This window comes from Crocodylus siamensis, chromosome 5 (assembly GCF_052110815.1).
Source record: "Crocodylus siamensis isolate JL-2025a chromosome 5, ASM5211081v1, whole genome shotgun sequence".
NCBI lineage: Eukaryota > Metazoa > Chordata > Crocodylia > Crocodylidae > Crocodylus > Crocodylus siamensis.
This window is the reverse complement of record NC_143399.1, coordinates 205,051,721-205,069,275: the sequence shown is the minus strand read 5'-3', so window position 1 is coordinate 205,069,275 and position 17,555 is coordinate 205,051,721. Positions and strand designations below refer to the sequence as shown.

The 17,555-nt window shown below is 51.0% G+C and overlaps 1 protein-coding gene across 2 annotated transcripts in view; it reads left to right on the top strand.

Moving 5' to 3' along the window:
* The first annotated feature begins 2,900 nt into the window (after window positions 1-2,900).
* ELP6 (elongator acetyltransferase complex subunit 6) overlaps window positions 2,901-17,555 on the top strand; it is a 34,939-nt gene continuing 20,284 nt past the window's right edge. Inside the window, exons 1-2 of one of the 2 annotated variants that reach the window (XM_090048000.1) lie at window positions 2,901-3,087; window positions 15,700-15,778. In XM_090048000.1, the coding sequence (XP_089904126.1) occupies window positions 3,034-3,087; window positions 15,700-15,778 (133 nt within the window). In that variant the 5' untranslated portion in view covers window positions 2,901-3,033. The remainder of the gene's footprint in view (window positions 3,088-15,699; window positions 15,779-17,555) is intronic. The other variant, XM_090048001.1, reaches the window with a different exon arrangement.

Here is a 17,555-nt window from a genome sequence, read left to right as displayed (position 1 = left end):
CTCCTGAATAAACCGCACCCAGATCTAATGCATGCATAGACACACGGGACTGGGCAAGACAGACCTGTGGTCTGACCCAGTAAATGGCAATCATTATGTTCTCATTAAGTGTTAAATGGACTGAAATTTATTCCTGGGAATGCAAGCAGAGTTGACATTATAATTTGCTTTTTGGGTTTTTTCCCCCAGCCTCTCTCATCTGACTTGTACCTAACTGCTCCCTTACTAATATTTCCCAGCTCCAGAGTACCCAGAACGTCACTTGACTTCAGCATTACTTCCCCTAGCAGTCTAGAGGACTGATTAGCAACAACTGAGTTGTATCTGGAGCTGAGAAAATCCCTCCATTGGGAGAGTGCTGCTATTTTTGCAGTGATGTGAGTTTCTTTTTAAAAAACCTGTTTGTTAAAAGTCTAGAAGACTAGAACATCCCTGGTCCCTTTCAACCCATTCACAACATCAAAGAGACTTATGTTTTCAGTTTACAATCCCCCCTGCCCGTATTCTGGGGAATAACCTTGAAAATCTTAAGATTGGTTGCTTGGTATTTTATGCCGTTTACTAGGCTTTTCCTTTATTTGCTGCTTTGATACCAGTGTAGGGACTTGAATATGTACAACATCATGACAGTATGCATGCCGTATGGTTTCTGTGACTTGCAAGGCAGTGGAGGAGTTGCCAAGTATTGCTGGAGGTGTTGAGAGTATTGCAAATAAGCTAAAAGTAGAAGGTAGTGTAACAGCTTTACCAGCTGAATTTTCACTGTGTTATCACAGTAACAAGCTGTGAAATGTGAGAAGGGAATATATTGAGAAAGGCAATAGGTGCTGTGAGAAATCCGGCTGTAGTTTTCATGGTTTTTTGCTCCCCTTACAATTTACTACACACCTTGTCTGACAATGTGGTACCAGAAAGCAGCCCAGAAAGCTTTACCCTAGTCAGAACAGGTATTGAAAATGGGGTTCAGCAGGGACTAAGATAACATGGAGTCATAGGGAAGTAGGGCTGGAAGGGACCTCAGGAGGTTGCAACTAATACAACATCCCACTCAAACCAAAATAATCTCTGTCTAAATCATCCGGGTCCAGGTTTGGGCCTCACACCTCAAGAAGGACATGGACAGTTTGGAAAGAGTCCAGTGCAAAGTGACAAAAATGATTAGAGGCCTGGGAAGCAAGACTCGCGAGGAAAGGCAGGAGGAGCTGGGGTGATTTAGCCCAAAGAAGAAAAGATGGATGGGGGATTTGATCACAATCTTCAAATATCTGAAGAGAGATTATAGAGACAATGGAGATGGGCTTTTCTCTGTGGCTGCAGGGGTTTAGAGCAATGGCTTCAAGCCGCACAAGGGATATTTAGGTGGGAGATTTGGAGGAACTTTCTGACTCTAAGCGCGGTCAAGCATTGCAACAGGCACCTAGAGGAGTGATGGGCTCTTCATCCTTGGATGTTTTCAAGGGCAGGTTCACAGGATCCTAGAAAATGAGGGTGGAAGGGACCTCAGGAGGTCACATCTAGTCCAACCCCCTGCTCCAAACAGGACCAGCCCCAACTACATCATCCCAGCCAAGGCTGCGTCTTAAAAACCTCCAAGGATGGAGAGTCCACCACCTCTCTGGGGAGCCTGTTCCAGTGCTTTACTACTCTCCTCATGAGACAGATTTTTCTTAATATCCAACCTAAACCTCCCTTGCTGCAACTGGAGCCCACTGCTCCTTGTCCTGTCATCTGCCCCCGCTGAGACCAGCCCAGCGCCATCCTCTTTGCAGCCCCCCTGCAGGGAGGTGACGGCTGCCATTCAATCCCCCTTCGTCTTCTCTTCTGCAGACTAAATCAGCCCAGTTCCCTCAGCCTCTCCTCACAAGTCAGGTCTCCCAGCCCCCAAACCATTTTTATTGTCCTCTGCTGGACTCCCTCCAATTTGTCTATAAATTGTTCCAACTACTTAGCTGGTCTAAGGTTCTTTGAGCAGATGTGCTATCTTTTATTAGACCGAGTATAATTTACTCAGTTGGTCTAATAGGAGGTAGCAGATCTGCTCAAAGAACCTTGCCTGCCTATGTCCTTAGACCAACACAGCTACAACCAAAAACCCCAGTAAAAAATATCGCATTCACCCAAAGACCCTCATCTCCAGTTTGTCTACAAACGAGCTGGACAGCCTCTCGGCTGCACTGGTTTCGTCAGGGATGATCCTGCCTCGACTCGGGGGGACTGGAGCAGATGTGACCTCCTGAGGTCCCTGCCAGCCCGACTTCTGTCGGTTCCCAGATTCCTAGTCAAGCACTTGTCTAACCTTTCCTTAAAAACGCCTGACCGCCTCTCTCGCACGGCTCGCAGGTTGCAACGCTCGAACCGGCAAGAACTGCGTCGCCCGCTGCCGGTAAAGCCGGGGGACGAGAGCCCGGGCAACATCGCGCTGCTGCGAGGAGAGGAAGTCGGTGGTTGAAATGCACTCGTGAGACCCCAGGAGGAGGCTGTGGCGCTGCTAATGAGGACGGCAAACCCCGACGGGTCATGTCGTGGGGTCAACTCCTCCCTGACCCCAAATGCAGCAGCGGTCTGACCCTGAGCATAGGGGCAAGACCCTCCATCTGGGCCAGGGGCATCGGTGCAGCCCAGTGCTCACGGACAAGGCGGAGTGGGAAGAAGAGGATGTAGCACCGGGTCTCCGGCTCCCCTTGCATCTGGATGCAAATAGGAAGAGCAATTCAAGAGGGGGGAGCTGAGCATTATTGCCCCTTGTGGGGTAGTTGCAAGGACTGTGAAGGGACTGATTGCCCCCCCGCCCCCAGGGGCAGGCGCAAGCAATGCACTCAGCTCAGGCAGGGGGTGGGCCTGGCACTACAGCTTTTCCTGCCCGTCCGACCCGCTGGCTTTAGCACGCCCGCCCGCACCAACCAGCGGGGGGCGCATGCGCACAACACTCAGCGCCGTGCTCTTCCGAGCGTTCCATACGCCAGCGAGTACCCACCCGGGAGCGCGGGTTTTGGCCCCACGCGGACTCTGTCCGCGCTCGGCCCAGGCCGCACGATGTTCACGGAGTTGAACGAGCTGTTAAACGCCTCCCCGGAGCGACCGGAGCAGGTGAGGAGTGCGCCGTGCAAGCTCGGCCTCCCCGCGCCCCGTGAGGCGCGGCCTAGTCCGGACTACAACTCCCAGCATGCCGCCCTGTAGTCCCCGCCCCCGCCCGGGCGGGGAGTGCGCGATGCATGCCGGGAGCTGTAGTCCCCGCCCGGCCTGGGACGGGCAGTGCGCGATGCATGCCGGGAGCTGTAGTCCCCGCCCGGCCTGGGACGGGCAGTGCGCGGTGTATGCCGGGAGCTGTAGTAGCCAGCACCCCGCCTTCCAGGCCGCCCAGCTGCTGCTTGATTAGAAAACCTCGCAGCCCTTGATTTATGAATGAATTGTAGTGACCCCAGGACAGCTCTGCCCGCTAACAGATATGTCTCTCAAAACCCAGAGAGAAACGGATATTTCTCTCAAATATTTCTTTCGAAATCCACAGAGGAATGAATATTTCTCCCAAAATCTATAGACCTATAGATATTTCTCTCAAAATCGATAGAGAAATGGATATTTCCCACAGATGTTTGTCTCAAAATCCACAGATCTCCAAATCCACAGAGAAAGGGATACGGTTTCACAGATATTTCTCTCAAACTCCATAGAGAAATGGATATTTTTGTCAAAATCCATAAACAGATATTTGTCAAAATCCATAGAGAAATTGGTATTTCTCACAGCTGTGTTTCTCAAAATCTATAGACATGCAGCTATTTCTCTTGCAGTCTGCAGAGAAGCGGATCTTTTTCTCCGTCACCCGTGTCGGCGGTTGCAGGAGCCGTGCGCTCCTGTCTCCTGCCCTGCGCGTCGCTGGCGTTCCCGTCCGTCCCCGGCCGTGTCCAGCGTCCACGTTTCTTGCTGGCGACACGTGCCGAGCTGCCTTGTCCACGCCGCGCTGGCTGGAGGGGCCCTGCCGGCTCTCGAGCCGGGTCCCGAAGTTGCCAGCCCGCAGGCACAGGTGGTGGCAGGGGCTGGGTCCGTGGGCATCTCCTGTGGCATCCACGGTGCCTGGCGCAGCCAGTGCAAGCGCTGGTCTCAGACCGCCTGGAGCTGGCCCCGTGTGCAGTGTGTGTCCTGGAGCAAGTGCTGTGCGCTGCATTCGTCCTGGGCCCTGCCCACGGGGCTGGTCCGGGTCAGTTCAGACCCAGGGCCAGCACCAAGGGATGGAAGATGGAGATCATGTGCTTGACACCCCTGCTGTAATGCAGCAGCTCCAAAACTCGGGGTCAGAGCTCAGCGGGGGATTGTGACACTTGTGTGCAAAAATGCAGTTATGGTGGGGCAGGCTTGGGCTGGAAGCGAGTTGCTGTGGGGCAAAGACTGGGAACTGCTGCTGCAATGCTGTCCTCCTTTGCCAGGTGTGCTGACCACGTGCTAAATTGCTCCTGATTCAGCCCTGAGCATGTTTGTTAGTGTGCAGATCCTGCTGTAGTTGCACTACTTCAGACCCTTGATGTAGATGCGATGCACCCATGTCATTTAATTTGGTAACTTGTAGTGGTAGCAGAAGGGTGATGTTGTAGTCATGATGGCCCAGGAGTTATGTGAGAAGCAAGGGTTTCTCAGGGCGGTAGCTTTCATTATAGTTGCCATAGAGTTAGAGAAGCTTTCAAATGTAAGACATTCTTCATTGGTTGTAGGAGGGGGTGAGAGAAATTAAAATTCCTGTCCTTTCTTTCAAGGCTCTTCACGACCTGCCTGCTCTCTTCTCATCTATCCATGCATCTCCACCCTCATTTAATAAGCTGATTTGCCAGCTTCACACACACAGCTCCTAGTGTCTGCTGCCGCTGCTTTTCTCCTCCAGGTCCCTTCAGACCTGCTGCTGCTGAGACGCTTTTACGAAAGTGGCCAATGACGGTGGCTGGGTTTGGGCAGCAATGCAGACAGCTGACTGCTGGCTTCATTGTTTTTACCGTAGAAAGATACAAAACGGCTCTATAGAACAATGGGAAAATGGCTGTTCCTCTTTCCCCTTTACTTTCTGTCATTTGCTGTCTTAGCTTCTGATCCTGGCAAAGACTCAGCAGGGGTAGTTTCACTCTGGGGATGGCTGTAGCCCATGTAATGCAGACCGCTTCCTTGGGCAGCTGCATTCACTGTAAGCCTACAAAATATTCAGCTGCATAATGCTGAATGTTTCCCTGTTTTGGATCGGATGAGAGAGAGTACAAAGAGTTAGAGAACTGCTGCTGGAGCAACGTTGGAGACAGGATGAGCCTGGGGTCATACACAGGCCCAACCGTTCCTTCGCTCTTGGCCTGAATCCTCCTCCTGGAGTTTTGGATGATCTTAAATAGACCCAGGTGCTAGATGGAGGCTCAGAGGGATTAAGCATCACCTGCTGAGTTTCTAACATAACTGTTTAGAGCATCAGTTTTTTCCTCCGTAGTCTGCCTGGTCCAGCTTTCCTTAACTTATTGCAACCATGCTCTCACTGTGCAGGGCAGTGCTGGAAGGGAGTGCTTCTTCCTGGGAAATCTCAGATGCTGGAGCAAGGGTGCTCAGTCTCCGACCCAGGGGCCAAATCCAGCTGTGTCATTTGGCTTGTGCGTCTGTCTGTGGCTCTGAAAATTTGGCATTAGGGGAGCTGTGGCAGCATTAACTGCTGCTCCTCTGTTGCCAAATAACTGGGCCCCTGAGGAGTTCTGCAGGCTGGGCAACATTCCCCTGCATGCTAAATTGTGTTGGCACTCAGTGGACCTGGTGTGTGGGGTTGCTCCATGGCTGTATCTGGTGTGTGGGATCAGGCTGTGTGCCCGATCATACCCGCAGACTGATCCCGCGTGCTGAGCCCATGCTGGATCTGACCTGTGCATTGGGCCTCTACCGCTGATCCTGCCTGCACAGCTGGAAGATTGAGCACCACTGTGTTATGGCTCCCAGGTCCTAAAGCTAATCAAGACCTTGAGTCCTCCATCTGCATTTCCAGTGCTCCACAAGACCCAAATCACCAGCAGAGTCACACTGTGCTGGATTTCTGCTGTCACCGTTCCTCTCTGTTTTGCCACCTGAACCAACACCTGGAAACGCTGAACGTGTACGTTTGACTCCTTTGATCTGTTAGTGTCACGGCATCAGAATGTTCTGATTGTGAGTATTAATTTTTCAGTTCACAGGGTGTAGCTTCCACAGGAGTCTTGGTCCCTGGTAATGTGTCTGTAAAGAGTAACATTGCTAACAAAATGTTCCCCATGCAAACAAACTGATAAAACACTGATCTGCAAGGTGCTTTCCATAGTGCATATACTCCTAGTACTGCATGGCGGGTGTGAATGGTAATGCGGAGCTTTGAAGATGGAAAGTGGTAAGCTTGTGGTACTTAAGAGTATGTGTGTTTACATGATGCACTGTGGTCCTGTGACAGTGGCATCAAAGCCATGGCTAAAAACAGATGTGTTTAATTCGAGTCCCTGCATTGTATCCCTGATTGTCTTGGATAGGGAATTTCAGTCTATAAATCAGTCCAACCAAACAGCAGTATATGGTGCTCTGTATTTATCCCTTATTAACTCATCGCTACAATATTTGTGGTATCAGGGTCATGTTGATAAGATGGTGCTTTGACCATGTTGAAGCCTTTGTGATGCATCTGTGCAGAGCAAAATAATAATAATTACAAGTCTTCAGATACAAAGACGCTTTAAAAACCTACTGTCCTGGGAGAGAATGGGGGGAAGGACCCCGACCAAGAAAAGAAAGGTACAGGAGGCAGGAGGGACAGGGAGAAGAGACACAAACAAACATAGAAGCTAAAACAAGGAAAAACTACTTACCCTCAGCCGGAGCTGAAACGCCACGGGAGCCGCGTCTTTATTCAGCTGAGACTGGCCGATGACATCGCCGGCCAGCAGCGATAAAAATGGCCAGTGGAGGAGGAAAGAGGGAGGAGAACGCGGACCCAGGGAGTGTGGGGACACCGAACCCATGCTGGGATTCTCCCAGGGAGGAAGAAGCAGTGGAGGAAGAGCCAGAAGAGGCTCCAGATGCCAGCAGCAGCAACAGCAGCAAGGAGCAAACTGCCAACGTCGGAGGTGAGCTAGAAGCAGCCCCTGCAACCTGCGAGAGCGGCAGCACCAAGGGAGGCAGTGAAGGGCGTGCAAAGACACTCGCCACAACAGATAGGGGCACTGGGAACAGTGAGGAGGTGGAATTCCCCCCCACTGGGAGGGTCCTGGCAGGAGCAGCAAGAAGGGCCACGGAAAGGCGGGACACTGATCCCAAACAGAAAATTAACCAGCCATACTCTGGGGAACAGTGAGACACCCGGATTGGGACGCTCCAGAAGGGAGAGAGGGGCAACACTGGACTCGCCAAGGAAGTGGAAAGAGGGGGAAGAGACGACCCGAGCAGGAGGCCACGAGTATGCGACCCCGAACGGAGATCGGCGCTTATCTAGACCATAGGGAGCTCCGCACATGGTGCCCTGGTGCAAGGGACCAAGGAAGGGAGTTGCCCTGAGTTCTAGTGATATGTCAGACGTGTTGTTGTGTGTTTTTTCTTTCATATTTTTCTTTTGTGTTTCCCCGATGTGAAGGGGTTGAGAGTCAGGAGCGGCTCTTAGAGGCAGAATAGATAGGGTAAGGCCCATAGGGCTTTGTATCGGATTAAGACCTCAGGGTGAGAGTGCACCATAGGCGAGTACAGATTCATGAGTGAGACCCCAAAACTGGACAGCCAGGGTGGAGTAAGGAAATTGGCCTCAGGGGCTGACATCCAGGATGGGAAGGAACTCAAGAGGCTCCTCAAGGGTGTAAAAAGAGGCACATTGTCACAAAGATTGAGCAATCCATCGAGGTGGCGTGAGGATGGGGTGTAGGGGTGGCGGAGCCCTGTGGGTGACCGTCAGGTAGACCGTGTGTCACAGAAGATCCTCGGGTAGCCAACCCCCCACTGAGGAACATTCAAAGTTGTGGCAGGCGAGATAAGGGAAGACTACCCATGGAGGGAACACCTACTCCGCGATTTGCGGAAATTTACAAGGCGTACACCACCCAGTGCTTGAGCCAGGGCTGCACGGGATCGAGTGTTCAAGGCCCGGTGGTCACACCTACACGATAGAGTGCTTTGGCAGGGTAGATGGGACAAAGAGTTTTATGGGGTGAAGCTATCATCCTATGAAGGCAGGAGTATGTTGTGATCTATAAATCATATAATCAGAAAATGAGGTGGGAAGGGAGCTCAGGAGGTCACATCTAGTCCAACCCCCTGCTCAAAGGAGGACCAGCACCAACTACATCATCCCAGCCAGGGTTTTTGTCTAGCTAGACCTTTAAAAACCTTGAAGGATGGAGAGTCCACCACTTCTCTGGCTTGAGTGTAACCTCCCACTCAAGACTGAAGCATGTGGTCAGGGTACTGCCCTACTGAGACGCACCTCTTGTCTCCACAAGTCTTTTTCCATCCCCAGATTTCCGACTGTTGCAACAGCAGACCAACTCTGCCGACAGTTTGCTTTTCAGTGTTGCTACCTAGACTGGCAGCCGACATTTTACTAGTAACTGTCTAACGCAGCTGGAAGCCAGATTGGGCAATGTGGGGGAAAAACATTGAGTGCCACTTGCTTCATGTCTCTTGCCAGGGCAGCTCTATTGCTGGTAGCATTGGTAGGACGTTCTGGAGAGGAGAAAATTATGGGGCACATGGCTGTGAGATCCAGGTGCACAAGTGTCCCATGCTCCTTAGTCCTGCTGTTGGCCTCTGTCTTACTCTGTCCTCTATTTGAGACTCTTATCCCATGCTTCCTCTCCTGCCATCTCAGAATATGCCTCTTCCTGACAGCCGCTGCCCTTTCCCTCCCAACCCTCTCCTGTTTTGTGCTGGAGGATCTGCTGGCTCTCCAAGCAGGGATGCTGGTGGTCAGGCAGATGCATTTGCCATCACTGAGTGGCTGCAGTGTTGCAGGCTGAGGGCCATTCTGCAAGAAGGTTGCTTGCAGCAGCACTGTTTGCTGTTCCTCCTTCCTTGCCTGCAGCTGGGCTAAGAGGAATTGAGGAGGATGAAACTGAGAGGCCGCTGGAAGAAGAACGCTTCTTGCAATAGCTTCGCTCTGTGCAGCCTTACATCTGAGCTTGAGGAGCAAGAGTAGCCTGGTAGGAGAGGGCTGTGCTGCCAATGGCAGTGACTGCTGATGTTCACATAGCTGCTTGCTGCCTTCTGTACAACCTGCAAAGGCAGCTGAGAAAACCCTCCCAACAGGTGGGAGGCAGGGGCAGGGGCATCCAGGATGCCTCGAGCAGCTTGCAAGATGGCTGCACCTCAAAAACTATCAACTGTGGTATGCAAGCAGGGGTGTCTTGCACCCATTTTTGGAGATAATGCTTTGGGTGTGTGCCATCATGCCCCGGGGGCTGGGTCCGGTGGGCATATGTGCATAGCTCTCTGCTATCGGGGTTGGCTTAGTTAATTCTGAAGAGAATGATGAGTGCCCATCTGTAGGAAGGGAAGCCAACGCCCTGCTTCTGTAAAAGGTTGTTAATCTGTGATCAAGAGATCCCAGGTAGACAGCATACCCTTCCTGGCCTAAGTGGGTTCCTTGTGTAGGGCCTGGCACACAGACTTTGAGTCTGTCAGAGATCTGGGAGTTTTATAAACAGCAACTCTCTGCCTGACAGGTGGGAGCCTAAAGAGGATCCCCATCTTCCCTGGTGAGTGCTGTGAAAGAGAGAGAGTCTTTCTCTCTGCAAGGGAGTAGGTGCATCTCCATGGGCAGTTAATGCACAGAAATCAACTCAAAGTGCTCTGAAGTTTGAGAAAACTGCTCCCAGGCACAGCATCTATATGTGCACTTAGGACAGCAGCAATTTGAGCCAGGGGAGAGCAGCCCCAGGCTGGCAAGAGGCACTGAGGGCCAGCCCTGGGCTCTGGGTGGCAACGGAGGGGCTGGCCCCCAGCTGGCTGGGCTGGCCAGGCACTATTTACACTTGCATTTACACTTGCATTTAATGGCATGACAGTACTGTCCCCAACACTACTATCTTAAGGCAGAGTTCACTGGTTTGCTGCACCCTGATACCAGCACACCTGTAAACAGTGATGCTTTACTGCAGAACTAATTACTCAATAAAGCGCATGCATAGATGCGCCCTCTCTCTCTTTCTCTGCCAGAGAGATGCTAAGAGAGAAGGAAGACTTGCTGACAAAACTTGGAGCTGTTGGTTGATTCATTGTGACTGTGGCTGCAGTGGGAGGAGAGAAGGAGCTCGGCTTGCGCTGCATGCTGTGAAGCGTCGCCAGCTGAGGGAGGCGATGGCTTGCTGTGAATCGGTGAGCTTGAGTGGGTGAGTTCCCCTAAGTGTAGTACTGAGGCCGGGGAGCCTGTGGCTGTTGGGTGTGCAGGAGTGTGCTAAGTGGCCGAAGTGGAAGCTTTGCCTGTTTATTGCCTGTTGGCTGCCTTTACCCCTATATTGTAGTAAGACTGGAGTAGTGTATCACGGTGGCCCAGGGAATATGCAACAAGTAAGGCTTCTTTGGTGACATCTTTTATTGGACCAACTGTCTAGCTGGGAGAAGTGTCAGATGAGCGCTTTTTTTGTACCCGAAGGCTCGTCTGCCATCTCCCCCAGCTATGCAGCAAGTCAAATAAAATGTGTTGCCCAAGAAACCCTTGTTTCTACATCTCTGTATCTACTTAGTCGCAGTGAGGCTCTGCTGTGTCCCTGCAAGCCCCTTCTCAGCCAGTTCCCTGGTGACCCTGAGCTCTCTGTTCTCAGCCTTGGGGCCCTTTGCCTTCTCTTCCCTGAGAAGGCAAATACCCCCTGCTCCTGTGCCCTCCTCTCAGAAGCCTCCACTAGTTCACTGAAGGGTTCCTCTTAGGTTCCCAAGATGACCAGCCATCAGGCTGGACTAATGCTGGTGTTTGTGAGGGCCTGGACATCTGCGGTGCTGTCCCTGGAAGGGAAGGAGAATAACAAGCCATCGTTGTTCATTCCCATCCTACCCTGCCACTGTGGGATGCCTCCTCAGAGCCACCATCCTAGGAGACTCTGAGCATGGTCCCTCTGCCTTTCCTGTCAACTGCATAATAACAGAGATGTAGGGAGCCTCTGGCTCGTGGAGGTTATTCCTAGTGGGTGGCGGTGGTTGCATAAGGCAGAGGTGGGACCTGCTGGGCTCCACTTCATCTCACGTGAAGGAGATGTTTGGGGTCAGAGGCTCTGGAAGCAGAGGTCAGGCTTCAGCTAAGGGTGGCTGCAGCACAAAGGGCCCAGAAGCGGCGGGTGGGCTGGGGTGGAGCTGTGTGCTGGTCCCCACCAGTAGCATGGGGCTGGGCCAGCAGCCGGAAGGAGTCACCGCTGCTTCGGGCTGCCCAGAAATGCAGTCCAGCCACAGAGCCATCCCAGCCCTGCTGCGTACCCAGGGGCGGCAGGATGTGCCACGGGCCGAATGGCACCTGGGCCAGGCAGGACAGAGGAATCTGACGCGGGCCAGACAAAGTGGGATCCCTCTGCAGGCTGGATCTGGCCCAGGGGCCATATTTTGCCCACTCCTGGTTTAGCTCCATCGTCTTTGCAACCCTCCTTCAAGTAGTTAAAGGCTGCTATTAAATCCCTCCCTCAGTCTTCTCCAGGCTAAATCAGCCCAGTTCGCTCAGCCTCTCCTCACAAGTTGTGTCCCCCAGCCCCCAAACTATTTTTGTTACCCTCCGCTGGACTCTCTCCAGCTTGTCCACATCTTTTCTATAGTGCAGGGGCCACAACTGGACACAGGACTCCAGATGTGGCCTCCCCAGTGCTGAGTAGAGGGGAAGAATCACTGCCCTCCATCTGCAGGCAACGCTCCTACCGATGCAGCCCAGGATGCCTTTAACCTTCTTGGCAACAAGGGCACACTGCTGGCTCATATCCATCTCATTGTCCACGGTCACCCCCAGGTCCTTTTCTGCAGAGCTGCTGCTCAGCCGATTGGTCCCCAGCCTGCACTGGTGCATGGGATTGTTCTGTCCTACGTGCAGGACTTTGCACTTGTCCTTGTTGAACCTCATGAGACTCCTTTTGGCCCAATCCTCCAATTTGTCTAGGTCACTCTGAATCCTAGCCTGACTTTCCAGCATATCTGCTACACTCCCTGTTTTGATATCATCCATGAACTTGCTGAGGGTGCACTCTATGCCATCTTCCAGGTCGTTGATGAAGATATGGAACAAAACCAGCCCCAGGACCGACCCCTGGGGCACTCCACTTGATACTGGCTGCCAACTAGACACTGAGCCATTGATTACCACTCTCTGAGCCTGATGCTCCAGCCAGTTTGCTATCCACCTTACAGTCCATTCATCCAGCCCGTACTTCCTCAGCTTGCTTGCAAAAATGTTGTGGGAGACTGCATCAAAACCCTTGCTGAAATCAAGGTACACCACATGCACTGGTCTCCCTACATCCACAGAAGCAGTCATGTCATCACAGAAGGTTTGGACAGGCTCGACTTGCCCCTGGTGAATCCATGCTGACTGTTTCTAATCACCTTCTCCTTCAAGTGCTTAGAAATGGATTCCTTGAGGATCTGTGCCATAATTTTTCCAGGGACTGAGGTGAAGCTGACTGGTCTGTAGTTCCCTAGATCCTTCTCCTTCCTGATCCTTGAGACAAAACCACAAGGAAATACAGCACCAGCCAGCAAAGATGTCCGCGGGTGGGGTGGGTAGCCAATTAATAGTGCAAGTGGCACTAGCTGATTGGCAGATCCTGTCAATTTTCGTCTTAAAGTCACCCTGTAAGCTGACTTAAGCAGCTAATTCCTGCCAGAGCTTCAGCCTTCTGCTTTCTGCAGTGCCTGCAATATTGCTCAGAGCACCTCGACTCTTAGCAGCCATGAAATGGATGGGAGCTCCTCAGTTTCCAGGCTGCTAAGAACACCCTGCTAGCAGTGGTTGAGATGGGCTACGGGGATTAATTGCCCACCCCAACTATGTTTTTTATGGCAGTTTTTTGATTGCCACATATGTCTACTGTACAGACAGCTGCTATTTCCAGCGGCAAGGGAGAGCCCAGCCAGATATGTGCTACTGGGCGTGTCTACACATGTTTTTACCCGTGCACTACGTTAAGCTTAGGCATATACGGCAATTTAGGTGCTCATCTACATGTGCACTTGCTAATGTGCATTAATGCAGGTGTGTAGAATGACTTGGGACTAAAGTTAGTCTCAAGTCAATGAACACACATCAAGTTAATGCTCATTAGTGCATCTACATATTTGTTAATGTGATTTAGCTATTCATGCATAATTTTGATACTTGGTTTATGCAGGTATCAAATTTAGGCTTTAATAGCTTTAAATCACCATTTTTAAGGTGCATTAAGGGCACACATGTGTAGACACGCCCTTAATACACCTTAATGTGCTAATGTACATTAAATGTGCACATGTAGAGACGCCCACTGTCACTCACCAGAATGGTCCCTTCTACCGTCCTGCCTGGCTGCAGGGTATTGCTGCCTGTTTGAGAGCTCGGATCAAGGCAGCTCTGCCTTGTGGTGGCAGGGTCCCATTTTGCATCCTTTGCAGACATGATCAACGTTAGCCGTGTCATTAACGTTGCTCTGCAATATGTTTTAGGCCTCCAGGGAACTTGCTTTGTTCATTGTGAGACGTTGCCTGCTTCTAGTGGCTTAATGCTGCTGTGTGTTTCTTTGAGTAGATTAAAAAAAAAAAGTGAAGCCTGCCAGTGCATTTCTTCAATCAGCAAAAAGCCCTTTTGAAGATTTGTGTTGATTTAAAAAGGGCTTGCTAAGCAGTTACTGAAAAACAAGTGCCGTGATGAGATTTATGTGGATAACAAGCCCGCACTGATGAACTGGATTCATTTCCAGCACGACTGAAATGCGGTACTTGCTTTGTAACAGAGCTGTAGGATGTTCAGCTCCCCATAAACTTAACGGCAGATCTGCACGTTCTTGTTGGTAGCCAGCACAAATGCAAGGCGAGCAGATGCCCTCTGGGATAGGCACGGTTGTGAGGGGCAGAGTTGGAGCAGTAGGCTGATCCATAAGAAGCTGACAGTGGCATTGTGGCTGTTTTTTGAGTATGTGGCACAAGAAATCAATTGGTTCCATCAGAAGGGTGGGAGAGAGTCCCAGGGGAGGAAGTGGCAGTGTCCAGAAGGTCATGAGCATGCTGTAGCTAGCATGCACAGTTTGCAGTGGCCGTTTGCACCCCGTTGAGCATCCGGAGGGTTGTTGTAACTTGGGGCACGGGGAGCAGAACTTGGAAAAGGTGCTCACTCAGCCACCCATGACAATGCTGTCCAGCCTTGGGAGCAGACACGCATTGCTGGTACATCTCAGTGCGTGATACCAGTCACCTATGACAAAGACAAGTGCAGCAGTGCTTACTAGTCTCCTTTGCAGTGCTGCTGGCAGCCTGAGAACCTGCGGAGCAGGAAAGTTGGGGACATGCGTGTCCACGTTGGCTTGTGTGGGCCTCATTCAGGCTCTCGCCTGTGAGGCATGCTTTTGTGGGTGGAGTGCCTGGGTCTTGGCCCTTGACTGAAGTCCAAGTCCGGGCTGGAATCCTCTTTAGGGTCCCATCCAACTCCTTGTACTGTGGGCAGGTTGTGGGAGTGCTGCTGGAGGCCTGGGGGGTTTCTTTTTAGCCTTTTTGCTCTCTCAAGCCATCCTCTTATCCTTGGCTTTGGTATGGTGCTGCCCGGCATCCCAGTTGTCACCCATTGGCTATTGCCATGGCACTTTCCTACAGTCTGCTGTCATTTCTGTGTCTGGACCCCAAGGCTTCCTGAACTCCATCTCCTCCAGGGGATGAGGAGGTTCCACACCTCTGCCCAAGTCAAGTTGGAAGCATGGCGGCGGGTTTATGTTTTTTAGGTAGGAAGAGCTGGTAGATGTGCTTGTTAGATGGGTGACTCCTGGTTTATGTGGGTGCACAGAGATAGGACCTGGCTGTATACAACATGGAAACCAGGAGGTGATAGTTGGTCACTACGACCTCAGGGCAGTAGATTCTGCACAGATAAAGGCTGGTCCACTGGAGAAGGGCACAGAGCGGCATGGGAAGGGGGCTGGAGGACCACCAGTCTGCTTTGGAGCACAGGTATGACCATGTGAATGTGATGTGACAGACTCCAGTGTGAAATTTCTCCTGATTTCTGCCAAGACTTAACTCGGGAGCAAGTCACCAGTGATACCAGTGTGAGGTGTCACATGGATGTCCACACAACCCGGTTTCCACTGCAGTCAAGCCCTGCCCCTTCCCTTACACTGCCTTCCACAGCACAGGAGCAAGCCCTGATGGGAAAATTGCTAGTGACAGCTGAATGGACAAGGCCTTCAGTTTTCCAGCTGAAATCAGCTTGTAGCAGCAGCTTGGGCTCTCCTTTGTGTTATTGGCCAATGGTAGGAAACCTTAAAGTTGTGCTAGGCAAGGTTGAGCCATGTTTCTTGCACTTGGCAGAACTCTAGTACAATCTGAGACCTCTTAGCACCTTCTGATCCTGATCATCCTGCACAAAGAATCCCCATTGCGAATTAACTATGACTTCCCTATTGCATGAGAATTTATGGAATATGTGGGACCTACGTGTGTGTGTCTTTCTTTCTGATATCTTTGATCACCATCTGATCTGCTGCAACAGTTGTGGGGTCTCCTCTTTAAGCTCTTTTGTTCCATGTCTTTCAGGGGAGATTCACCCTGCTGCGGGACACCAGGACAGATGGCAGCTTCCTGGTGCACCACTTCCTCTCTTTCTACCTCAGAGGTAGGTGAGGAGGTGGAATACAACAAAGGACTTACAATTTCTCTCCCTTTGGATGGAGGTTCTCTCACAAGTGAGGCCTGTCAGTGGGGTAAAGCAGCAGTGGCAGCTTGTGATTAGTGGGAGAGTGGGGATTGGCATTCATTGGCTCTTGTCTACTCCCAGGGCATGTAATCTCTCTGGGGTTTGGTTTTTCACTCTGCAAAGTCAGGTACTGCTTTGCCAGCAGGAATGCTGCACAGGTAGGTGAATGCTGTAAAACCCTCTGACTCCTTGGGGCTGGAAGGTGTGTAGATATCAGTGCCATCATCCACCATGCTCCCTTTTATGCTATAATAGCCTGGGGTACCCAAATTCCCTTTTTATACAGAAACAAGATGACTTAAGCTTTCCCTCCTCTGGTGGTTCCTTCTGCTAATATTTTGTCTGATAAGGTTGGTCTAATTGAATTGTTTTAAATACTGTGGAGATCCCTGGATTCTTCCAGACCTCTTGTGACAAAGCTGTAAGCCTATGGTAAATCTCTGCATTGCTTTCGTAGGCACACCTCTGGGACTTCAGACAGCAGCATATTCAAATGCACGACACTGGGCATGTCTACATGTGCATTTAAGTGTGCATAAATTTAATGCGCATTAAGCAGGTTTGAGCAGATGTCGACACATGCAGGCGTTAAAGTGTATTAATGCATTAACACTAAAGTTAGTCCCAAGTCAGTCCCCGCACACAGCGTTAATGCACATTACCGCGTCTGCATGTGCGTTAATGCACCTTAACTATTCACACTTAAATTTGATACCTGCATTTGTAGGAATCAAATTTAGGCATGATTAGCCCAAAATCACAATTTTTAAAGCACATTATGGGCGTGCATGTGTAGATGCACTCCCTAATACGCCTTAAATTTAGGCTAATGTGCCTTAAAGTGTCTTGTGTAGATGCGCCCACTGGTTCTCACAGGTGATCTGATCTGGAGGCAAGGCTGGTGAGCTGACCTGTGGTGCAGAGCCAATGTCACTATATACTTCCATTCAGGAGGTAGCATGGGGTGGGTAGGGCAGGGTATTGGAGCAGGCTGCTGGCTAGCTCAGTACATTGGCCATGTGTTATGTGCAGTGTGACTATGGGGACTGGCTTTCTCAGCCTGCGCGGGTATGTAGCTTGCTCTGAGACAGTACGGTTGCAGGCATGTTGCTGAAGGGCAGATCTCACCAAACTCTTGTTGCGAAAATAAGGGCCACAGAAGTGCATCTTGATCTTGGCGTTGTGCAGACTTTCCACTCTGGCTTTCTTGCCCCTTTCTTCTGACTGTGCTCCTGCCCAGCACTACGGCCTCACCTTGGCTGTTGGAGGTTCACCAGTGATAGACAGTTATTGCACCACATGTTGTTCTCTTGTTAACTTCAGCAGTGATGCAGATAAAGAAGTTACTCAACCTTTAACTGTGCTGGGTGCTATATGAACACTTGCATTGGTAGGAATTATGTATCAGTACCCTTCAATCCTGACCAGAAACCAGAAATAAATTGCAGCATGCCACACATTCAGACCAGTTATAGGGCCACCAAATGGCAAACAAGCCACAGAGATGTTCCAGATATAATGGAGAGTTGCATATGATGTGGAACATCTTTGTGGTTGGATTATATGCCTCCTTTAATAACAAGTGTGGCATGTGTGTCTAGACCCTAGTGCTTCCCAGGGCCAATGCTGCCAATGAGCTGCTTGTTGGGATTGGTCATGGCAGCGCTGGGACATGGTTTGACTTGAACCATGACAT